Consider the following 25,954-nt stretch of genomic DNA (forward strand, 5'->3'; position numbering starts at 1 on the left):
TTGTGGCCAATAATGTGAACTTCACAACTTACATGAATACATTTATGAATAGTATAAAATGGATAATTCCTCTTCTTTTTATCATGTTAAAAAGATGATTATAATTTTATTTTAGGATATTTTGAAGCTTGAGTTATATACAGTGGAGGAAATAATTATTTGACCCCTCACTGATTTTGTAAGTTTGTCCAATGACAAAGAAATGAAAAGTCTCAGAACAGTATCATTTCAATGGAAGGTTTATTTTAACAGTGGCAGATAGCACATCAAAAGGAAAATCGAAAAAATAAACAAATAAAAGATAGCAACTGATTTGCATTTCATTGAGTGAAATAAGTTTTTGAACCCTCTAACAATAAAAGACCTAATACCTAGTGGAAAAACCCTTGTTTGCAAGCACAGAGGTCAAACGTTTCTTGTAATTGATGACCAAGTTTGCACACATTTTAGGAGGAATGTTGGTCCACTCCTCTTTGCAGATCATCTCTAAATCCCTAATGTTTCGAGGCTGTCTCTGTGCAACTTTGAGCTTGAGCTCCCTCCATAGGTTTTCTATTGGATTAAGGTCCGGAGACTGACTAGGCCACTCCATGACCTTAATGTGCTTCTTCTTGAGCCACTCCTTTGTTGCCTTTGCTGTATGTTTTGGGTCATTCTCGTGCTGGAACACCCATCCACGACCCATTTTCAGTTTCCTGGCAGAGGGAAGGAGGTTGTCAGTCAGGATTTCACGATACATGGCTCCGTCCATTTTCCCGTTAATGCGATTAAGTTGTCCTGTGCCCTTAGCAGAAAAACACCCCCAAAGCAAAATGTTTCCACCCCCATGCTTGACGGTGGGGACGGTGTTTTGGGGGTCATAGGCAGCATTTTTCTTCCTCCAAAGGGAAAATGTATTTTACTGAAGGGATTCAAGGCAGGAACTAAATAGAAAAAGTGCCTAAGTAGAAAAAATTCACTCGATGGGCAACCAGCCCATAGAATGAATCAGTAAAATGATGATGCATAATCAATTTTCACATGCACCATATCAGCATGAAATATGGATAGAGTATATAAAGTAAACTGACTCTTGGGTGCATGCAAAAATATTTTTTTATATATAGATTTGATATGAAACACACACAAATACATACATATAAGACAATAGTATCAAAAAAGTGTAAACCCCATAGCTAACAGGATCAGTGCCTGTAGAAAAATGGACATTAAAAAACCCAGGGAGTTTGAACAAGGAGGCTGCAGTCCTCCAGACCAAAAAACACGCTGCAATAGAGTTATTGTACTGATAGGAGCAGGATTGATTATGCTGCCATGATGGTGAGCAAATGTCTTAGTTGCTGGGACCTAAATTGAATATAGAAGATGTAACACGAAGCAAACAGTAACATGCCTTTTAGCAAGGAAAAGGTTTAATGTACCAGCGTTGAAACCCTGGACCCACTCGCAGTCCAGATATGCGTATGTGCTGGCAACAGCTGACATATAGATGAAATGATTCCCGCAGACCTTTAGATATCAAGCTAGGAGTAATTCCCGCAGGACTCTGGGTATCAGGCCAGCTACAGTAGGGCAATCAGTATGGGCGGAGCTTAGAGGCGTTGGACAAGTCGGCTTGCTGGATTACATTTGTTGATATGCGCTGTTTTTATCTGGGAGATGTGAGTGCACTACTTTTTAACTTTTAATAAATAATACAGTTTTACACTATGTTGAGCTCCTTCAGTCATTAGGTTGGATGAGCATTTTTGCTGGGAGATTAATATTCCGCTGAAGAAACGCTGAGGAGAGTGCCGGGGATAAAAGTCATAAGTGTGGTTGCTGTCTTATAATTTGGGCAGCAGCCGAAAAGGTGAGAGGCTAGTGGTGGCGGTTAAGAACTCACACACAGGAGGAGGTGATTCGAACCTGTGGGTCTGTGCTTTTATTGCTGTCTGTGCCTGGGCGGCCACGGTAGAGGGTGAGGACCTGCAAGACCCTGTTTATGGTGTAATCACTGTGGAAAGTGCCTGTCTTTTCACCATTTTCTCCAAGGTGGATTGAGTGCTTATTGCACAGGGCTCTTTCTGCTGGGTGTGGCACGGTAAATGGTACCACACGGTGAGGGCGTATGACAACTGGCCGTTGGTGGATTTATGTGTGCATGCAAGGCATTGGGGACTGTATAAAGGATATAGGTCATCTAAACAGTATTATGCTATGTTCTGTGTTTTCTCTTTTTTCTATGTATAATACTGTCACGGAGTGGAGGAGATACATGTGAGCGCAGGATTACCTGTACAGACTTTAGAGTAGGGCAATCATGTATGAATCAATTTCCATACATGATTCATACATGATTGCCCTACTGTAGGATGCTTTTTCACCTTTCTCAGAACCATTGACACCCCACAAGGTGAGATCTTGCGTGGAGCCCCAGAGCGAGGTCGATTGATGGTCATTTTGTGCTCCTTCCATTTTCGAACAATCGCACCAACAGTTGTCACCTTCTCTCCCAGCTTCTTGCTAATGGTTTTGTAGCCCATTCCAGCCTTGTGCAGGTCTACAATTTTGTCTCTGACATCCTTGGACAGCTCTTTGGTCTTTCCCATGTTGGAGAGTTTGGAGTCTGCTTGATTGATTGATTCTGTGGACAGGTGTCTTTTATACAGGTGACTAGTTAAGACAGGTGTCCTTAATGAGGGTGACTAATTGAGTAGAAGTGTCTAACCACTCTGTGGGAGCCAGAACTCTTAATGGTTGGTAGGGGTTCAAAAACTTATTTCACTCAATGAAATGCAAATCAGTTGCTATCTTTTATTTAAGGTTATTTTTTCGATTTTCCTTTTGATGTGCTATCTGACATTGTTAAAATAAACCTACCATTGAAATGCTGTTCTGAGACTTTTCATTTCTTTGTCATTGGACAAACTTACAAAATCAGTGAGGGGTCAAATAATTATTTCCTCCACTGTATGTATTGGGCATCTTTTCAACTGAAAAAGATTAGTGAAAAGGCAACATTTATACTGTAAGTAGCTGGTGGCTTTTGCTATGCTGCCTGGGAGCAGTCAAGCTCAGCTTCCACCATCTCTGGATGCTGATCTTGACTGCTCGCTGCACAGTTGCCATCCTGCCACATGCATGCACCATCCAATTTACGCTGTGGCCACTCACAGAGGGGCAGGGCAGAAGGGGCACCACAACCAGTCAGAGGGAGGATAGACAGGAGGGGGCGTGTGCAGGGCAGAAGAACATACAGACACACAGTTGCCAGCTTAGAAATTATTATTATCTTATTGATTAGAGATTTTTGCCTTTGATGCTTTACATTTTTATTAGAAATGTTTCTTGTGCCAAACACACTGTATGTACAAAAAATAATACACATAATAAAAGATAAGTAATATTGACTAATATTAATGGAAAATCCTGCACAATATAGTCATTGATCAGGAAGTTTATCATGCAAGAGCATTTATTGGAGGAGGATCAATGAGATGCAAATAATTCTAAGTTGATACACATTTTATAGAAATGCATGAGGATTGCAAATGTACCAATTACGTAGAGCAGCTACTGCATCTGATTGGTGTGTTTTCAAGCTGCATAAACGTGTATAAAATGACAGTAAGGTTTTATTAACTGGGATTCTTTCCATCTCATTGACCATCTCTGATTGACCTTTATTATAGATCTTGTAGGATGTTTCATTTTAATATTTTTATGGGATAAGGGAAGTTTTTTTGAACAATAAATTTTACAGGTGTGACCATTTTTAAATGTCAGCGTTTTTCAGTGATTTTACTATTGAGCAGCACATTTTTTTTATTGATTAGTTTATTATAAAATTACCAGTAATATCAAACAGTTTAAAATATGTTGCTGCATTTAACCACTTCCGGGTTTCGGGTGGTTTTGCTGTTCTGTACTGCGGGGGCTCTTCAGCCCGCAGCACAGATCAGATAGCAGCCTGGGCGATCAGACTTCCCCCCCCCCCTTTTTCCCCACTAGGGGGATGTCCTGCTGGGGGGTCTGATCGCCATCGGCTGTTTGCGCTTGCGGGGTGGGGCTCTTCTGTCCTGTGCCGCCTCAGATAGGCTTCAGCCTATCAGATGCCGGCGATCCCCGGCCAATCAGAGGCCGCGGATCGCCGATCTCCTCTACGGCGCTGCTGCGCAGCAGCGCCGTATGTATGTAAACAGCGGGGAAAGTCTTCCACGCGTGTTTACATTTACCCTGCGAGCCGCGATCAGAGGCTCGCAGGGTGTTCACGGAGACACCCTCCGTGAACTGACATGGAACGTTTCCATGGAAACCACTTCAGGATTCAGGGGCGTACTTATGCGTACGCAGAATCCTGAAGTGGTTAAAGAAGATCTGTAATAAAGAAAAAAAAAATCCTGGAGGTACTTACCTCAGTTCCAGTGCTGGCAGCACCCGAACACCGGTAAGGTAAATATTTACCTACCGAGATCCAGTGCAGATGCAGCAGTGGCTTTACATTCAGGGTCATAAGGAAATAGCCAAGCCCGATTGGGTCCACTCTGCTCCACAGGTGACTCAAGCCTGCGTAGGAGAGGAGACATGAGCTGGGCTTGGCTATTTCCTTCTGAGCTCAATGGAAAGCCGCTACTGCACCTGCGCAGGAGTCGGGGAAGGGAAATATGCACCACAGCCAAAAACCTTGTTGGCTGTGGTATCGGGGAGCCAGCGCTGGGACCGAGGGACAGAGGAGGATGGGGGAAGCCTAATTAGGATCCAGAGGCTTCCCCTTCTGAGGGAAGTATGACCCAGGGTTTTTTTTTTCGATACAGATTACCTTTAACCCCATTGGCGGTATGAAAAATACCGCCAGGGGGAAACGCAGCAGTTTTTTTTTTATTTATTTTTTTTTAATCATGTAGCGAGCCGAGGGCTTGCTACATGATAGCCGCTGCTCAGCGGCATCCCCCCGCCCGCTTCGATCGCCTTCGGCGATAGGCGATCAGGAAATCCCGTTCAAAGAACGGGATTTCCTGGAGGGCTTCCCCCGTCGCCATGGCGACGGGGCGGGATGACGTCACCGACGTCACCGACGTCGGGACGTCATTGGGAGACACGATCCACCCCTCGGCGCTGCCTGGCACTGATTGGCCAGGCAGCGCTTGGGGTCTGGGGGGGGGGCCACGCGCCGCACCGGATAGCGGCGATCGGGCGCACGGCGGCGGCGATCGGGGTGCTGGCGCAGCTAGCAAAGTGCTAGCTGCGTCCAGCAAAAAAAAAATTATGTAAATCGGCCCAGCAGGGCCTGAGCGGCACCCTCCGGCGGCTTACCCCGTGTCACACACGGGGTTACCGCCAAGGAGGTTAAACTCTAAATTATACATACCTATGCTTTGTCAGAGAAAGTACATAGCTATTGTGTCAGTACTCTCAAGCTGCCCACATGTTCCATATTAGTGATGTACTCATTGAAGGTAGCAGATTAATACGTATCTACAGCCATGCAATCAACATTTACTGAATTCCACCTTATGTACAAAGAATTTACCAAAACATTTACACTGAAAATGAGAATACACATGTATATATATATATATATATATATATATATATATATATATATATATATATATATATATTACAAAATAATATAATAATATGTAATAATGTAAATAAAGAACACCAGCTTGATCAATTAATATCCTAATACTCACAGTAAAAGTTATTACATTTATAATATTAATCGTATCAGTCTACAGATAATTATGCTTCCCTAAGGACACAATGGCCGCAATTCACTAAGCTTTATCAAACACTTTATCAAACCTTTGATAATTTACCTCATAGATAAAATCTAATTTTGAATTCACTAAGGTGTTATAGATTTTATTGAACGTTTTATCGATAAAACATTCGATAAATCTATAGCACCTTAGTGAATTCAAAACTAGATTTTACCCATGAGGTAAATTATCAAATGTTTGATAAAGTGTTTGATAAAGCTTAGTGAATTGAGGCCAATGACACTCTGCTTGATACAAGAATTGATCACCAACCCACAATGTACATACAGGTCTAAACAAAGATCACAGTGTTATGCACTAACAGCAAATATTGTAGAAAGTACTCCACAAGTTGTGAATAGCCTCTTATACTGATAGGGACCAGAGACATAATGACTAAGGTTCAAGAGCCAAGAGAAAATCAGTATATAATTATGATCAATCAATATAGCAATAAATGCTATTGGCATAGAAAAATATGATAAAATAATTCAAACCAATATAAAGTGTATCCTGTGTTCATAGAGCAAGCAAAACATAGTACTGAGTGCTATGATAGGAGGGATGATGACACACAAGCAATATAGACTAATCAAAATATGACAAAAACTGGAGTGCAGTGACCTTATGATAGCATGGTATACTAAAGGTTTTCAAAAAAATAGACAAAAAAGTTGTGGGTACTGAGACCCTACGCATTATGTGGTCACAAACACCACTTTCTAAGGAACTCGACATTTTAAAATAGTTTTTATTGAGGGTAGTGTTATGTCGTTATACCTATAAACGCTATTTTCAGTGTACATATGAAACTTTTAGCTTACAAAAATATACAAGAGTATGCATGTTGTTTCTCACCTTGCTTGGATCAATCATGCTGCTGGCTACTGAGGAGGAGTCAGCATCTCTGACTAGTTCCCTTAGCTGTGGAAAATCCAGAGACTGCAGGAAAGCAGAGTCACGTTGCTGTGGGGCTGGGGGCACATTAGTTTGATAACATTGTCCCTGGGCTCCTGGAGGGACCATCCTGACTTCCATGTATTTTAAGGTCCCATCTGTGTTGAGGAACAGAGCCGGCTGGTACTGATCCATGTATGGTTTGGACTCAGATCCAGTAAGAAAGCAGCAGCTGCTGCTGTAACCATAACTTTCCTTCCTCAGACATTTCACCAGCAATATAATAAATGTCACAAGAGAAACTAAACTGATCGCCACAAGGGAAACTATTAAGTATAAAGTCACATCTGATGATGGCTTGGAATTAATCAATAAACTACCAGATTTGGGCCTCTCTACTACCACCTCATCTGCTATACTGACCAGCACAGTGACTGTAGTAGATAATGGAGGATCCCCATGATCACTGATAGAGATGACAAGCTGCTGCTCTGTGTTTTCTGTTTCCTGCAATCCTCGTACAGTTCTGACCTCTCCTGTATGTTTAGACACTTGGAACAATAAGGAGCTGCCGGGGTCAATGAGGTTAAAGAGCAGCCAGGCATTGTGACCAGAGTCCAGATCCACTGCAGACAGTTTGGTCACCAGATATCCGGCACTTGTGGATTTTGGGATCCTCTGTTGTACAATGAGATCCTCAGAGTGCTCTGGATACAGCAGGGAGGGGGAGTTGTCATTTGTATCCAAAATGAATATACAGACAGGGACAGTAGATGATAACTTTGGTGACCCAGAATCCTCTACTTTTATGGTGATTTGTAGAGTCTGGATGTGCTCATAGTCAAAGGAGCGCTGAGCATATATGTCACCAGTATTAGAATTGATGTAAACAAAAGAGGATATAGAGGATCCATCTATCTGGCTCTCCACTATAGAGTAAACCAGATCAGAGTTATCACCCTCATCTGCATCAGTAGCAGATACTGTACATAGCAGAGTCCCTGGATCACTGTTTTCCTTAATGAAAGCATTATAAGTAGTCTGTGTAAATGCTGGTGAATTATCATTAACATCAGACACCCTGAGAATAACAGTGGTCTTACTGGACAGAGCAGGGGACCCCAAATCAGTAGCTGTCAGCTCAATAATATACTGTGATATCCTCTCTCTATCCAGATTCCCATCAGTAACCAGGGAAAATTGATTTTTACCAGTTCTAACTTTAAAGGGTAAGTTTGGTGATATACTCAATTGTGTCTCCCCATTTTTCCCAGAATCCTTGTCTCTCACAATAATATATCCTACAACAGTTCCTAATTGAATATTTTCCGGAATCTCATTTGTTAAGGTGGTATAAGAGATTTCAGGAGCATTATCATTCACATCTTCTATTTCCACCTGAACCAGGCAGTTCCCTACCAGTCTGGGTAACCCTTTATCTTCTGCTTTGATTGATAATTCATGTAAATGAGCCTCTTCATAATCCAGATTTCCTATTACAAATATTTCTCCACTCTGCTGGTTCAAATCAAATAACTGTCTTGATGATTCTAAAGTATGACTATCAAAATAATACTGAATTGCCCCATTTGCTCCTTCATCCAGATCTGTAGCGTTTAATGTTAATACAACGGTATTTAAAGGGAGATTTTCTTTCACTCTTACCTTATAAACTGACTGATCAAAGACAGGTGGATTATCATTAATATCTAGCACTGTTATTGTTATATCACAGGAGCCTGATCTAGCCGGTTCTCCACCATCTATAGCTGTGAGAATAAGATGGTGTTCTGATTTTTCCTCCCTATCTAACACCTTCTCCAATATCAGCTGAGGGATTAGGCTGCCATCTACACGATTCTTCACAGACAATGAGAAATAAGAATTTGCATTCAACACATACTGACTGACACCATTAACACCAACATCCAAATCCTTTGCTATTTCTAAGGCAAACTGAGAACCTGCATTGGTAAACAATTCTGTAATCTCAATAAAATGATCTTTACCTGAAAATTTAGGAGAATTGTCATTAATATCCAGAATCTCTATAGCTACACTATAAAGCTGTGAAGGATTTTCAGCCACCACCTCTAAATGCAGCAAACAGCTCACACTAGATCCACACAGGCTCTCCCTATCAATCCTGTCATTTACAGTCAAGCCTCCATTGTCCTTATTTACAGCAAAGTATCTTTGGTATTTGTCAGATGATAAATGTAACCTGCGCTGGGCAAGCTCTGCCTGTTTTATGCCCAGATCCTGAGCTACATTTCCTAGCCATGTCCCTGGATCAGACTCCTCCACAATAGAATAACGAAGCTGCCCAGAGACACAGCCCCAGCTACACAGGAGAAGGGAGAATGCTACTTGCCATTTCCAACAAAGAGAGCAGCCTCTGATGTCCATATCTCACAATCTTTCCTTGGTATGTGATGTGACATAGATCCTTTGTAATCCACAATGCTTGCAGGTGATGAATTCCTGTTTTCACCCCTTAAAACACAATCCACCCGCAGAGACAAAGATCCACGGCATTCTGTTCTGTGTGCTGCAGCTCTTCTTTGTGTGTGAGAGAGGAGATGGGAGGGTGAATCACTGAGCCAGGGGGAGGAGAGCGCACAGCTAAACTAAACAGATATAGCTATGAGGCTGAATGTGCCAAGTCTGAACTCTTGTGGCCAATTATATATACTTAAGGTAGTAATTCAACATAAAGTAATTCAGTACAGATCCAGGTTGTGTTTAACATGATGTATTAAAAGAATGGCATCAAGCTACAGTTATTTCATTTGTTTATAGTGCCAGCATTTTGCATGATGGTGTACAATAGTTAATACATAGTATATGCAGTTGCATGAGCAATGATTGGATACAGATAATACAGATTGGTATGATCCAGTTATGTTATTGCATCTAGAGGCAGAGGATATGTACTACACTACTGGAGCACAGTCAGAGAGAGTGCATTCTTCACATAAGTTTCCTTTATATTTTATAAAATTTTTATAAACACCAACACACATTTCTAAAATGGAAACGACTGCATTATGCATACTTAATTATCTCTACTGCTTCGGGAAAACATAGTAAACTCAACAATAGTCTAACATGTCCCCGGGTATCAGTGATAAAAATAGTGACATATAAAACTAATATTCCCAAACAGGGGCGTAACTACAAATCAAGGTGCCCATCAGCAAAACCTTGGCTTCACACTGTTTCCCTTGCCAACCCCTTATGACTATCTCAGCCAGGGGCCTAACATGAAACAAGTGCTGACATCATGATCTTTACATTTATAACACGTATAGCCATAAAAACAGCTGACCTGAAGAATTTATCCCGTTATTGGAGGGAATGAAGTAGTAGTTGGGGTCCCCTTATAGCTCTGGGACCCCCTCTTTGACCTAGGTCCTGACATCACACTGTGGGAGGGGTTTCACCACAATATCAGCCATAAAGACCCCCTGATGGGCTATTCAAGAAAAGGTAAAGATTTCTCATGGGAAACAGTGCCTTGCTTACATCTCCTCTTTAACTACTTTTTTGTTATTTTTCACATGCTGGGTGCAAAAAATGTATTTTGTAGATAAGATGTGAAAACATCTGTGAAAATATCAGAAGAAACCTTTGTTGAGTCAGTGTTGTGGAGTCTATGGGGAAAGAATGGGGAGACAGGAGTCCGCAAGCCTATGACAAATAAAATAAATGATGTCCTATAAACTATTGTTGCTAATAATGGTGCCAGTAAACAAACAAAGCACAAAACAGACATGCATATTCCTTTGAAAATGTATGATTAGAAACAAAAGAATGTATAAATTTGAATGCAATACGTGTGAAATATAATATAGAGGTTTCTTTATAAGAAACTTTATAAGCTCTTTAAAAAGCACTAGCAATTTCCAGCAGAGAAGTTAAAGAAGGTGACAGGTGGGCACCTTGCACCCACTAGACCGCAAGCACCTGCTTAGGTTGCCTGGTGGATGATCCTTCTCTGAATCCTATGTAAAGGTAGATTTATAAGTGTGATCAGACTTTATTCTATAGTATTTAGCAGTGTGATTGCCATACCATAACCTAAAGTGGTGATGCTCAATTCCCCAATTGCAACTATTACTGTTCACTAAAAAAGGCAACATACCTCTATTTTTACTTCTTAAAGTGGCAATGTGTGGCAAACCAGTGCAAAGTGTTGGAAGTAAACAGCACAGCTTTTCATTTTGGCCTATGGCATTTCTCCACTTTGAAAGTGGCAAATTGTTATTGGCGATCAAGAAAGCGGTTATATTTTAAACCGATCCCTACTTTTATATATCTTTTTTTAACAAATCGATTTTATTGTTTTATAAAAGAAGAACATAGTACATACACTACAGCACCGCATCCACGCAGGGAAGGTAGGCATAAGAAACCTGTATCATAGTATTCATATACATTACATAGATTATATTCATATACAACACATGCTGTGAAGGCATTGATTATGTCATAATATTTATATAATACCGAGACAGGGAATATTGCGATCCTACAGTCCATCCTGTATGAATCAGCGCTGCCAAGTGGGGAGAAGAAGAGGAATGAAAGCAGATGGTATTACCCGAAGGAAGAAAGGAGGAGGAAAAGTAGAGGTGAAGGGAAGAGAAAGAAAAGAAGAGAAGAGGCTCCGAGCTCATCTCCGGGCATGCCCGATAATATTCGCGAATCATAGGAAGTTATTTTGAACAGTGCTATTGCGTAGCGTCAAAGCCCAGGGTTGGATCCTGCAGTTGTAATATTATTATACCATGGTGCCCAGACCCTGTCAAAACGCTGTGGACAGTTACGATTTTTATATGTCATGCGGAACAGTTGAAGATCCTTATTTATCATACGTTTCCAGAGATTAATAGAAGGCAGGGCCTCACCTTTCCAAACTCTTAAGATTTCTTGCGAGCATAGTAGCATAAAATACGTATTAAATACTGTGTGTATTTACTACATGAGGGCTCATCGAATAGACCTAACAGGGCTAATCTAGGTGTGCAGAAGAACTGGGAATCCAAAATTTCATTAATAGTGGAAAAGATTTCCTCCCAAAACGGTATAATCTTATGGCAGCTCCAGAACATGTGAAAGAAGGTGCCTGTGTCAGTAGAGCATCTGTGGCATAGTATACTGTTGGCACTAGAGATCTTGTGCATCCTTTCAGGGGTGAGGTAGGTCCTATGTAGAAATTTGACCTGTACCAGTCTGTCTCTAGCGGAGATCGGGAGTCTAATAAAATCATTTAGAATATCTTCCCAGTCGTTATCATCCAAACCCGGAATATATCTTGATTCCACTTAGTCTGACAAAGGAGAAGTTTTTCAGTGCCCCTTCCCACTAGGGCTGAGTATAATGCGGACAGGGGTTTCTCAAGATAACGTGTCATTAGCGTCTGCTCCATATCACTAGCTGTTAGATTGGGAGCTCCTTCGGGAAACTGTGCAGAAAAGGCATGTCTGAGTTGCAAATACCTAAAAAAACATCTTATTTGAAAGGGAAAATGTTTGTTTAAGGTTATTAAAAGAATTAAGTACTCCATCCCCAACAATATGTTTCAAGGACTTAATTCCTGATCTAGCCCACAGTACTGGGTCTGGAATTTGCATAAAATGTTGTAGCTTAGGATTTTCCCATATGGGGGTATGTGGAGACGTGTATTGATCCCCATCCATATATCAGATAACCTCAGCCCAGACCTTACATACTGTAGTCATCGGGATAGTGCATCTATGATCATTCGTTGTACCTCTAAAGACCAAAAGTGTAAGCCTCTCATAGGATCCCATTTGAGCAGCTTCAGCAACTACCGCGGGGTTGTAACTATCTTGTCCAAACCACCATCGAGCCGTCACCAGAACAGCAGCATAGTAATATAGTTGCATGTTTGGAAGAGCCAGGCCCCCTTGATCTATGGGTAGTTGCAGTGTGTTGTAAGCAATTCTCGGGGTCTGACCCGTCCAAACAAATGTGGTCATTAGAGAATGAAGGTTTTTGAAAAACTTTTTAGGTATGGTGGTAGGGGTTTGTCGTAATACATACAAAAATTTGGGTAGAAAGATCATTTTGAAAATGTTTATTTTCCCGATAAGCGATAATGGTAGTTGTTTCCAGGATCTAGATTTCCCACGAAAGGCTTCCACCACAGGCGCAATGTTGAGTTTGAAATAATCTTGCACATCATTGGTTACATTAATACCTAGATATCGAAACTGTTACTTTTATATATCTAGATGATCTAGAAAATATTGTACATTTTCAGTAGCTACAGTTTTGTTTTTTGCAAATAAGCTATTCATATTTTTTTCAAATAGGTATCAGAATATTTTTAATTTCTTTTAAATTCCTCCAATGCACAAGGAAGCAATGCATACTAGGCCAACAGACAGGTCACATCAAACAAACATGCAGCTTTTGAACCATTGGTACGTGTACCAAGAAATAAAAGATTACTTGAAAAATCTTGCTACACAGTTAAAACACACAGCTAATAAATATGCACACTGAGATCAGAAGAACCATACCTAGGGCTCACAAATAAGCTCTGGCCTTTACAAAGGGAAATATATATTAATGAAGCCAAAAAAAACAATTTGCCAAAAAAAACCTTTTCGCAATAGAATAGCTACAAACACTGGGGTATCGCTAGATCTTCACCTAGATGAATTCTTGGCATCCAATGCCATGGATATACCGTAATACTTAGCTTTCTATGCAGAATATGCCTACAGAATGTATCTCGACATAGTAACAATTGAAGATCTGTTTTTGAAAGGTCACTCATCATGTTAAAGGCCAATATTAGGAATCTTTATTTTTTTAAAGTGGCAAAAAAAGCTGCTATAATCCTAGCGGAGGAATCCCTGTCCTGCTTCCTGTAGCTGGGATAGTCATGGATCTTTGTGGCTTTAATATGAAAACTGGTAGCCCTGGTAACAGCAGCTGTAGGCAGTGGTGGCTCCAGCTTAAACATTTTTTTGGGGGGAACAAAGGGGGCTCGCTGGCTGGATGGCTGGTGGGGCCCATTTGGATGATCAAAATTGATGTTTGTATGGCAAACCTTAGATATTTTTTGCCTAACTCAGGTGATTAAATTAAGGCTTACTAGTTCAGCAACGATAGGAACAGTGGTGTAACAATAGGGGCTGCAGCCTGTGCACCCTCTGGGGCCCCCTCAGGGCCATTTTGTGGGGCAGGAGGGGTCGCAGCATGAGGGGAGAGCTTGGTCACACATTGGTGAGAGGGAGGACAGTCCCCCCTCGCCTCGGGCTCTCCCCTCAGCGCTCCCCTCCAGATTCAATCAGTGGCAGCAGGCGGCGGGCAGGAACACTGGTAGGGAGCGCTGAGGGTAGAGCCTGAGGTGAGGGAGTGTCCCCTTTTCCCGCTGATGTGTGGCCAAGCTCCCCCCTCATGCTGTGACCCCTCCTGCCCCCCAAAATGGCCCTGAGCGGCCAGGGGAGGGGGTCCCATCCACATTTTTGCAGAGGGGGCCTGGTGATTTCTAGTTATGCCCCTGGGTAGGAACCAAAAGTAAACATCACAAATTGAACTCAGGGGATTTTAAGCAGAGCATATTGTCCAAATGATGGTGTTATTATTAAAAAAAAAATTACCTACAGATTGCTTGGCCAGTTTTATGACATGCTTTATCCTTACTTACTTGCAAGCTGCTCCTGCGTGGACAGATCACAGACAAATCATTGCAGCCCCCCGCCTGTGTCTCAGGACTTTAAAAGCAAGAGGAGGAGGCATGAGGGAGAGAAACACTGTGTGTGTAATTCCTTATCTTAGTAGCTAAGCATTGCTGCAGACTAAAGGCACGCCAGACTTTTTCAAACTACAGGTCGTCAGACCCGCCCACGGGGCAGTCGTTCTGACGACAGTGCACGTGAGTACAAGCTGTCATCAGACTGATAAGACTGATTTTGACTGATCCGCCCGCTCAGCTGCCACTGATTGATGCTGGAGGGGAGTGCTGAGGGGAGAGGTCATAGTTTGAAAAAGTACAGCAAAAAATACAAGTAAAGCTTGTATTTTCCAGACAGGAAGTTTTGAATCAGGATTATTCCTGTTGACTGATAATGTTAAAACATACAATCAGAAGGGGATAGAGAGATTTTTGGAAGTATAAAGTGTAATCCAGATCCATTCATTACAAGGTATCTTGCAAGGATGGTAAGGTATTTATGGCAAATAGATAAGACCCTTGGTTTATATAGACTCAGGCTGACATGTAGAGGTTTTTATAGACCATAACCTTTAGTCTTAAACAAACTGCGCCTGCCCCTACACAAAAAAATCACAGTCATAGTTTTTCTGCGAGTATTCGCCACCGCAGATCCATGTATGCATTACTGTGCATTACTGTTACAATAATACTGCAAACACCATGCATCCACCCAGATGTAAAAAAAAAGTGAATTGCTGTACTCCACTCCGTGTATACTCCAAAACCCCTTCAGTATAGCAGCTCACCAAATGAAAACCACCTCAAAATCCAGGTGGGTCTAGCGCAGGCATAGGCAAACTTGGCCCTCCAGCTGTTAAGGAACTACAAGTCCCTGCAATGCATTGTAGTTCCTTAACAGCTGGAGGGACAAGTTTGCCCATGCCTGCGCTAGCGCATAGCCTCAAGGCAACAAAGTCCACAGCTCCACTTCTCCAATGGTACAAAATCCAGTATTTAATCCACAATCCACAAGTAAAAGCAAATAAAAACACATATAGCGTAATACAGCCTTTTTCAATAAGCACACTAGGCCTGCACGCTTAGGCGCAATCACTTGATTTAGATGAATGTCAAGCTCATTGGGCATCCAAGTCCAGCAGTATAGCTTCCTTTCACATGGTACCAGCGTCCTGAGCCTCTACTTACCGAGTGCCTCTCAGTGCGCGAATCTCCCGCTGCCCAGTGACGTCAGATGCACCTGGCTCCACCTGGACCATAACCTTTTCACTGTACTCTGCTGGAGCCTGAAAGCAGTTAAAGAGGAACTCCAGCCTAAACAAACATACTGTCATTAAGTTACATTAGTTATGTTAATTAAAATAGATAGGTAATACAATCTCTTACCCACCCTGTTTTAAAAGAACAGGCATATGTTTGATTTCATGATGGCAACCATCTTTTTGGTTGAAAGGAGGTGACAGGGAGCATAAGACACAGTTCCAACTGTCCTGTGTGCTGATCACCCCTCCCAGTTGCTAGGTAACGTGAATAACAACATAGGAAATCCCATCATGCTCTGCACAGCATCAGGGAAAAAAAGCCTGGGCTTTTTTTCTTTGATGGGTGGAGCTTAGGTGAAAATGCAGCTAAAAATAATGCTTTGGTAAGAAAAACAAAGTTCAGATGCTGTGAAACTGTTAAAGAAACACCAAGCCTTTTCAGTTCTGCTGAGTAGATTTTTAGTCCGGAGGTTCACTTTAACTTTATGTTACTGAGGGGAGGGGGGCACTCAGGTGGGCACTGTGATTCCAGGGGGGGGGGGCAGTGCCCCAGAGTGCCCCATTGTAGCACAGCCCATGGCTGTAGGCCATCGATTAATATTAGATAGGGGATCTAAATTTTCCCCACTTTGGAAAATGTTTTATTTGTTGCTGTCCCCTTCACTTTACTTCAGATAACTCCATACCACACTATACAAAACGGAAATGTTCAACTGGGCTTTAAAGCTATTATTATTATTATTTATATAGTGCCGGCATATTCCGCAGCACTTCACAATGCACAATAAGACGACATGGGGAACATAGGTACAACCAAAAGATGTACAGAAGTCTCAAGCAGCACAGGTATTGCAAAAAAAAAAAAAACAGCAAACATTAGGAGGATGACTCTGCCCTTGTGAGCTCACAATCTAAAACTAAGATTAAGATTAAAGAGGCACTGTAGTAACATGTAGTAGAATGCAGTAAAGTATACAGGATATCTACTTGTATGGTAATTTTCCTAGTTTCATCGCGAGATCCACTTCCTATATCTATATATTGCTGTATATTGTATGTACCTCCACCCTCTCAGTGATGCTTGGCCTAAGCTGATTAGATATGTGGAATTCTCACCCCCAGAGCATTTTGGGAGACTAGGCATATTTTGTACTGGCTTTGGAATTCTCAGAAGCAAACATACCACACACCTGCACCAGCATGTTTTTTTGCATATAGTGCTTTTGATCATATTGTGAATATACCCTGGGGTCTGCAACTTCAGTTTCCAACCGTAAATATGCTTGATATGCTTGAGGAAGGAGACTAGATTTTTAAAAGCTTATTTACTAAAAAAAATGTAAATGGCTTTTAAAAGGTATCATTTTTTTTTAAATAAACTTTTTAGATTCACCATTGAGCATTGTAAATGCATTCAAATTAAACTTACAACTGCAATCATATGATTACTGGATTAATAACACTGTGAATTCTTCACCAGTGTCTACAAAAGTAGCAAACATTGCCCCTTCATGTCTCTGATGGACATAATGGGGTGCAATTTCACCAGAAGCTTAGAGATTAACAATATTTATTTATTTAAGTATTTATATAGCGCCGACATATGATGCAGGGCTGTACAGAGTATATTGTCTTGTCACTAACTGTCCCACAGAGGGGCTCACAATCTAGTCCCTATCATTCTCCTATGTCTATGAATGTATCGTGTAGTGCACGTATCATAGTCTAGGGACAATTTTTTTTTAGGGGGAAGCCAATTAACTTATCTGTATGTTTTTGGGTGTGTGGGTAGGAAACCCATGCAGACACGGGGAGAACATACAAACTTCTTGCAGATGTTGACCTAGATGGGATTTGAACCAGCGACCCAGCTCTGCAAGGCAAGAGCGCTAACCACTACGCCACCGTGCTGCCCAACAGTGAGCAACTATGATTCTCAAATAAACAAAGATTTAAGATAAACTTTAAGTTACAGGATTTTTAAAGCAAATCACAAAACAACAAGCAGCTGTGGGTCTAAAGAATCTCTGCTAAGAGCTGTCTTCCCCCCCCCCCCCCTCTCTCTCTCTCTCTCTCTCTCTCTCTCTCTATATATATATATATATATATATATATATATATATATATAAAACACCATTTTACAGTTTAATATTTGAAGTTGTTTTTTTTTTAATGTCTTTCTATTTTGTGTGCGTAGGCACCTCATCTACAAGCACTGTTCAAAATCTTATGTTGAATTGGTCAACAGGAAATGATGGTGCAATAAATAGAGGAATGGTGATTATTGTTACATAGTTACATAGTTATTTTGGCTGAAAAAAGACATACGTCCATCGAGTTCAACCAGTAAGATGGTTGAACTCGATGGACGTTAGATGGAAAAGCTGAGGCTCTGCAAATTAAATTCATTTGAATGAAGTGTAGAAAAAGTTTCAGAGACATATCACACAAGCCTACAATATATAAAACAAGCGGCATCTAAATGGAAGTATTTTTAGATATTTTCTTTCTCATTTGTATGTTCAGATTTTTTTTTTTCAATACAAAACAACAACACTACCTCGAAAGAAACATGTTTGCTTGGCAATGTATTTTATTGATAAAAGCATTTATCTTCTCAAGCTAAAGAAAGGTTAAAGAGAATCTGTATTGTTAAAATTGCACAAAAGTAAACATACCAGTGCGTTAGGCTACATCTCCTATTACCCTCTGTCACAATTTCGCCGCTCCCCGCCGCATTAAAAGTGGTTAAAAACAGTTTTAAAAAGTTTGTTTATAAACAAACAAAATGGCCACCAAAACAGGAAGTAGGTTGATGTACAGTATGTCCACACATAGAAAATACATCCATACACAAGCAGGCTGTATACACCCTTCCTTTTGAATCTCAAGAGATCATTTGTGTGTTTCTTTCCCCCTGCATCTCCCATGCACTGAAGTTTCAGGCTGCTCTTTTCTTCCTGCAAACAGCTTTGCCCTTGCCTGTAATTCCTCACTATGTGAAAGCCCAGCCAGCTTGTAAAAGATAAGAGAGAAGAGAGAAGCTGCTCTAATCTAAATAACACACAGGCAGTGTGCATAGAGGGGCCTGAAAGGAGGAGTTCATAGCAGAACCACAACACTGAAGAACTTGGCAGCCTTCCAGACACAGGCTGACAAGTCTGACAAGAGAGAGATAAGTTGATTTATTACAGAGACTGTGATAGTACAAAGTGCTGCAGTAAGCCAGAACACATTAGAATAGCTTTTGGAACTTGTAGGATGATAAAAAACAGGATGTAATTTTTGTTACGGAGTCTCTTTAAAGACATATATGAGATTTGTCAAAGATTGTCAAATATGGATTTGATCCCATTATTAGGAAATACTGCATGTAAGAGTAAAAATAGCATAACACACAGGAAAGTGTTGTCTCACCTTGCTTGGGTCATTCATGCTGCTGACAACTGAGTTGGTATCGGCATCTCTGACTAATTCCCTCAACTGAGGAAAATCCAGAGACTGCAGGAAAGCAGAGTCACGTTGCTGTGGGGCTGGGGGCACATTAGTTTGGTAACATTGTCCCTGGGCTCCTGGGGGGACCATCCTGACTTCCATGTATTTTAATGTTCCATCTGTGTTCAAGTACAGAGCCGGCTGATACTGATCCATGTACGATTTGGACTCAGATCCAGTAAGAAAGCAGCAGCTGCTGCTGTAACCATAACTCTCCTTCCTCAGACATTTCACCAGCAATATAATAAATGTCACAAGCGAAACTAAACTGATCGCCACAAGGGAAACTATTAAATATAAAGTCATATCTGATGATGGTTTTGAATGAGTCAATATACTGCCAGATTTGGGCCTCTCTACAACCACCTCATCTGCTATACTGACCAGCACAGTGACTGTAGTAGATAATGGAGGATCCCCATGATCACTGATAGAGATGACAAGCTGCTGCTCTGTGTTTTCTGTTTCCTGCAATCCTCGTACAGTTCTGACCTCTCCTGTATGTTTAGACACTTGGAACAATGAGGAACTGCCGGGGTCAATGAGATTAAAGAGCAGCCAGGCATTGTGACCAGAGTCCAGATCCACTGCAGACAGTTTGGTCACCAGATATCCGGCACTTGTAGATTTTGGGATCCTCTGTTGTACAATGAGATCCTCAGAGTGCTCTGGATACAGCAGGGAGGGGGAGTTGTCATTTGTATCCAGAATGAATATACAGACAGGGACAGTAGAAGATAACTGTGGTGACCCAGAATCCTCTACTTTAACGGTGATTTGTAGAGTCTGGATGTGCTCATAGTCAAAGGAACGCTGAGCATATATGTCACCAGTATTAGAATTAAGGTAAACAAAGGAGGATATAGAGGATCCATCTATCTGGCTCTCCACTATAGAGTAAACCAGATCAGAGTTATCACCCTCATCTGCATCAGTAGCAGATACTGTACATAGCAGAGTCCCCGGATCACTGTTTTCCTTAATGAAAGCATTATAAGTAGTCTGTGTAAATGCTGGTGAATTATCATTAACATCAGACACCCTGAGAATAACAGTGGTCTTACTGGACAGAGCAGGAGACCCCAAATCAGTAGCTGTCAGCTCAATAATATACTGTGATATCCTCTCTCTATCCAGATTCCCATCAGTGACCAGAGAATAACGATTTTTAACCATTCTGATTTTGAAAGGTATATCTGGTTTTAAATTCAGCTGTATTTCCCCATTTTTCCCAGAATCCTTATCTCTCACATTAATAAAGCCCACAGGAGTTCCTAATGGTATATTTTCTAGAATCTCATTTTTTAAAATGGTGTAAGAAATTTCAGGAGGATTATCATTCACATCTTCTATTTCCACCTGAACCATGCAGTTCCCTACCATTTTAGGTAATCCTTTATCTTCTGCTTCAATAGACAATTCATGAAAATTTAACTCTTCATAATCCAGATTTCCTTTTATAAATATTTCTCCGCTCTGCTGATTTAAATCAAATAACTGTCTTGAGGATTCAGCAGTGTGACTATCAAAATAATACCGAATTTCCCCATTCGCTCCCTCATCCAGATCTGTAGCATTTAATAGCAAAACAACAGTACTTAAAGGGAGATTTTCTTTTAGCTTTACCTTATAAACTGACTGGTTAAACACGGGTGGATTGTCATTAATATCTAGCACTTTTATAGTCACATTGCAGGAGCCTGATCTGGCTGGTTCTCCACCATCTATAGCTGTGAGAATAAGATGGTGAACTGATTTTTCCTCCCTATCTAACACCTTCTCTAATATCAGCTGAGGGATGGGAGTCCCATCTTTACGATTTTTCACAGACAATGAGAAATAAGGATTAGTATTTAATATATACTGACTAACACCATTAACACCAACATCCAAATCCTTTGCTATTTCTAAGGCAAACCGAGTACCTGGACTTGCCAGTAATTCTATAATCTCAATAAAATGTTCATTAATTGAAAATGTAGGAGAATTATCATTAATATCCAGAATTTCTACATCTAGACTATAAAGCTCTGAAGGATTTTCAGCCACCACCTCCAAATGCAGCAAACAGCTCACACTAGATCCACACAGGCTCTCCCTATCAATCCTGTCATTTACAGTCAAGCCTCCATTGTCCTTATTTACAGCAAAATATCTTTGGTATTTGTCAGATGATAAATGTAACCTGCGCTGGGCAAGCTCTGCCTGTTTTATGCCCAGATCCTGAGCTACATTTCCTAGCCATGTCCCTGGATCAGACTCCTCCACAATAGAATAACGCAGCTGCCCAGTGACACAGCCCCAGCTACACAGGAGAAGGGAGAATGCTACTTGCCATTTCCAACAAAGAGAGCAGCCTCTGATGTCCATATCTCACAATGTTTCCTTGGTATGTGATGTAACATAGATCCTTTGTAATCCACAATGCTTGTAGGTGATGAATTCCTGTTTTTATCCCCAAAAACACAATCCATCCACAGAGACAAAGATCCACGGCATTCTGTTCTGTGTTCAGCAGCTCTCCTTTGTGTGTGTGAGAGGAAAGATGGGAGGGAGAATCACTGAGCCAGGGGGAGGAGAGCGCACTGATATCCTCAACAGATCAAGCTGAAGAACTAAATATGCCAATGCTGCCCTCTTGTGGGGAATAATATAAATTTCATATGCCAATGAAAAAGAAAACCAGTAAAACATTACATTATATAGTATTTCTTTAATTGTTCAAGTTCAATGAGTAAGAGTATTTAATGATTAAGAATCCTTACTTTGGTCTTCTTCAACATTTTTAAATGCATAAACAGAGGAGGTTTATGAACATGTACACTATTTATACAAAAATGATCAGAGCTGTAAATGCAGCTCTGCAAATCCAGATCTGTCAGTAGACTTGTACATTAAAAAAGAGAATGCAGAAATAATGCCACAGTCATCAAGGTCAACATGAAGTTTTAACAGTATCTTTATTTAATGATGGTAGTGCCATGCATCTTATTTATTATTGTAGAAATTTACCTGCAATACCACTAAGCAGAATAAGTATATATTTTATTTAGTTAAGTAATAATAATGTCTCCTCAACCTGTGAGTGGCGGGTGGAGGTAGTCAATGTGATGCTAAATATTTGGAGTTGATGCAGATGTTATGCTAATTTTAAGCAAAATGACATAGCTTGAAAATGGACCTTCGAAATCCTAAACTATTACATTTGGTTGGTCCGTTGATCCATAATGTATTGGTTAAAGGGAACCAGAGATGGTGATATGAAAAAGAAGTTATACATACCTCGGGCATCCTCCATCCCCATACGCGCTGATCGATCCCACGCCGCCATCCAGCTCTGCCCGCAACTACGAGAACGGGCTCTCGTCGCTGACGTCATCGGAGCCGGGCTACGCAGGAGAAGTGCACCCTTTACGTATCTCTCCAGCGGCTGATGCAGAGATACGCAAACAGCGCACTTCCCTTACACTTAGAGTGGCTCCGAATGACAGCAGAGCGGGGTCCTGGTTCTCATAGCTGCGGGCAGCGGAGGATGGCGGCGTGGGATCGATCAGAGCGTATGGGGCTGGAGGATGCTCCAGGTATCTATAACTTCTTTTTCTCCTTCAGCTATGGTTCCCTTTAAGGGCTCTGCCTTTGAAATGGGAGACCAGGGTTTGAATCCTGTCAAGAGTCAGTACCTATTCAGTAAGAAGTCCTGTGGTAAGATTTCCTAACACTGCAGGGTGGCCTCTTGAGTGCATCATTAGTGGCTGCAGCCCTTAGCACTTTGATAGTATGGTAACAGAGGAGGCAAGTAGAATAAAATTGGTTAAAATTGTTAAAAAGGGGGAAGTGGGTGGACTCACCTCCCTTCTGGAAAAATGACCGGACAACTGGCAAGTTTCTTACAATATAAAGTAACATTTATTAAGAGCTCCAAAAGTGCAACGCGTTTCACAGGTAACAGTTCCGCTTCTTCAGGCAAATGATTTTTGAAGGGGGCGAAATAACCTTATTTTGCACCCTATTTCACTGTCTACAGAGAGCGACTTCTTGGACCTGAGCGGGGTCAGGTTATAATTATCCCCGCCGGCCCATCCAGCGGCGACCCAACTTTGTGAGTATACACATTACCCTCTTTCACATCAGATACCACCACTCCTAACATACTACACCATATTGGGCTCTCGGTTTCCCTTTCTCCAAGCCTTAGTGCTTTGAGTCCAACAGGAGAAATGCGATATACCAGTGTTTCTTAACCTCTTGAGGACTGCAGTGCTAAACCCCCCTAGTGACCAGGCCATTTTAAGCAAAATGTGCCACTGCAGCTTTAAGGCTAAGCTGCAGATCCGCACAACACAGCACACACGTGATTTCCCCCCCCTTTTCTCCCCACCAACAGAGCTCTCTGTTGGTGGGGTCTGATCGCCCCCGGATTGTTTATTTTTTTGGTTGCAAATATTTTTGTTCCTCTTTTTTTTTAAAAAAAAGCGTGTTCTTTTAAATATATTCCCTCCCTCCCTCCCTCCTTCCCCACAGCCAGCCAATTGTGGCGATCGGCTGTCATAGGCTTCTGCCTATGAGAGCCGATCGCTCTCCAGTGTCCCAGGGGGACAGCCGTGTCACATGGCTGTCCCCAGTACAGCGCTGCTGCCGATCGCAGCGCTGTACGGGTAAATAGACGGTGATCACGCCGTCTATCAGTCTCCAGAGCGGCAATAGCTGCTCGGAGACTGAAGAGGGGGCGGAGCTCCGCCCTCCGAGAATGAGATGCGCGCGCATCGTGCGCGCGATCTCATTCAAAACAGAGCCCCAGGACTTTACGCCAATTGGCGTTAGGCGGTCCTGGGGCTGCCGCCGCGGCCACGCCTACCGGCGTGACGCGGTCGGCAAGAGGTTAAACCTGTCCTTGTGACTCCCCAACAGTGCATGTTTTGCAGGCAACATTAATTATGCACAGGTAGGGTAATAAGTGTCACAGTTACATGGAATCCAACTAGCTGAAACACTAATTACCCCACCTGTGCATATGTGAGGTTGCCTGCAAAACATGCACCATTGGGGAGTAACGAGGACAGGTTTGAGAAACACTGGGCTACACAAATGTTTAGCTTAGGATAATAATCCAGTTCCTAGCTGCGTACATTTTACATGAAATTTAAGAGGAAATTGAATTGAAACCTTTTATCAACTCATGACTATTAATGTCTCACTCTCTTGTGCCAGACAGCAGTGCTGACTGGTCTTGTATAAATAATAAGCTGAAGATTGCAGCGCTGTACAAAAGTAAATAACAGTTTTTTTTTCCCCTTAACAGCCTGCCAGTCGCAATCACAAGCTGAGAGGCTGATCACTGAGCTCCGTGACTCGTCAGGGTATGATCGAGTTCCCTGCTAATCTCAACCCCCAGGACTTGACGCAAATGGCGTTAGGCAGTCCTGGGGAAACTACTCTGAAGTGGCCGCAGAGCAGTTAAATAAATATGCACAAAATACAGGTCATTTAGACATGCTTGCCCAGTGTCGGTCTGGGAGGTAGTAAAGCTGAGAAAATCCATTTGCGGGCCAAGCAGCAGTAATAATGTGTTGCTGCTTACTGTGAAGACTTGCTACAGGTTTCTCTTGGGAGTGATAACACATGGTTCCTGCTACTCGGCCAGCAGGTGGATTTCCTCAAGTTTTCCACCTCACAGTCCGACTCTAGGCTTGACAATATACACTTAACAACCAATGCAAGTTTAATGTAACCTAGGAAAGCCATAAATATATGTTGGGTTTTACTGTCAATATGCATAGATATAAATGTTTTTCTACATGAAGTGAAGAATGATCACATGATCAGTTTGTAGGTTTGATTGGGTTGGTCACATTCATGTCATTTCTGCTTACTGTGTAGGCTAACAGAGGACACAGAAATGACACTTGATCACAAAACTAATTTGTCATTCAGAGATTTGCATATTGATCCTATGTCATATGACATTTTTTCTTCACATTTATTACTACTAGTGATTTAAATAGCACCAACATAGTATTTGGCTCTGTACAGAAAAATATTTTACAGAAAAGGTACGTAGACAAGAAAGTGCATTATGGATCAATATAATTTTACGCATTGTGTGCCTTAAAGAGACTCTGTAACATAGAAAACATCCCCTGGGGGGTACTCACCTCGGGTGGGGGAAGCCTCGGGATCCTAATGAGGCTTCCCACGCCGTCCTCTGTCCCACGAGGGTCTCGCTGCAGCCCTCCGAACAGCCAGCGACAGTCCCGACTGTGACTTCAATATTTACCTTTGCAGGCTCCAGCGGGGGCGCTGTGGCTGCTGTCGGCTCCGAAAGTAGGCGGAAATACCCGATCTCAGTCGGGTCCGCTCTACTGCGCAGGCGCCGGAGACTTGCGCCTGCGCAGTAGAGCGGACCCGACGGCATCCGGGTATTTCCGCCTACTTCGGAGCCGACAGCCGTCAGAGCGCCTGCGCAGGAGCCGGGAAGGTAAATATTACTTCACCGCTGTACGGAGGGCTGCAGCAAGACCCCCGAGGGACGGCAGATGGCGTGGGAAGCCTCATTAGGATCCTGAGGCTTCCCCCACCCGAGGTGAGTACCCCCCAGGGGACGTTTTGTTGTTACAGATCCTCTTTAAGTTAAGCAAATATACTCCATTAATGTGGCATGAGAAGAGAAGAGTGATAATTTCAGCTGAAAAGAGCCACTAAGATCCCACAAGACCCCTCCCAACCGGGTAACTGGTTCTTTAAAGATAAACCGTAACCAAGAATTGAACTTCATCCCAAGGGGCTGATATCCCCTTTCCCATGAGAAATCTTTTCCTTTTCACAAACGGATCATCAGG

At 42.0% G+C, this 25,954-nt stretch overlaps 1 protein-coding gene across 36 annotated transcripts in view; it reads right to left on the minus strand.

Moving 5' to 3' along the window:
• The window catches only part of LOC137564200 (protocadherin gamma-C5-like), a 669,033-nt gene that overhangs the window by 199,150 nt on the left and 443,929 nt on the right, over positions 1 to 25,954 (minus strand). The window contains exon 1 of one of the 36 annotated variants that reach the window (XM_068277718.1): positions 19,041 to 21,650. The exons of 34 other annotated variants lie outside the window; for them this stretch is intronic. In XM_068277718.1, the coding sequence (XP_068133819.1) occupies positions 19,041 to 21,488 (2,448 nt within the window). In that variant the 5' untranslated portion in view covers positions 21,489 to 21,650. Of the gene's footprint in view, positions 1 to 6,605; positions 9,211 to 19,040; positions 21,651 to 25,954 lie in introns of those variants that run through there. One more of the 36 variants, XM_068277717.1, reaches the window with a different exon arrangement.

The sequence above is a fragment of the Hyperolius riggenbachi genome, chromosome 3, assembly GCF_040937935.1.
Source record: "Hyperolius riggenbachi isolate aHypRig1 chromosome 3, aHypRig1.pri, whole genome shotgun sequence".
Classification (NCBI taxonomy): Eukaryota; Metazoa; Chordata; class Amphibia; order Anura; family Hyperoliidae; genus Hyperolius; species Hyperolius riggenbachi.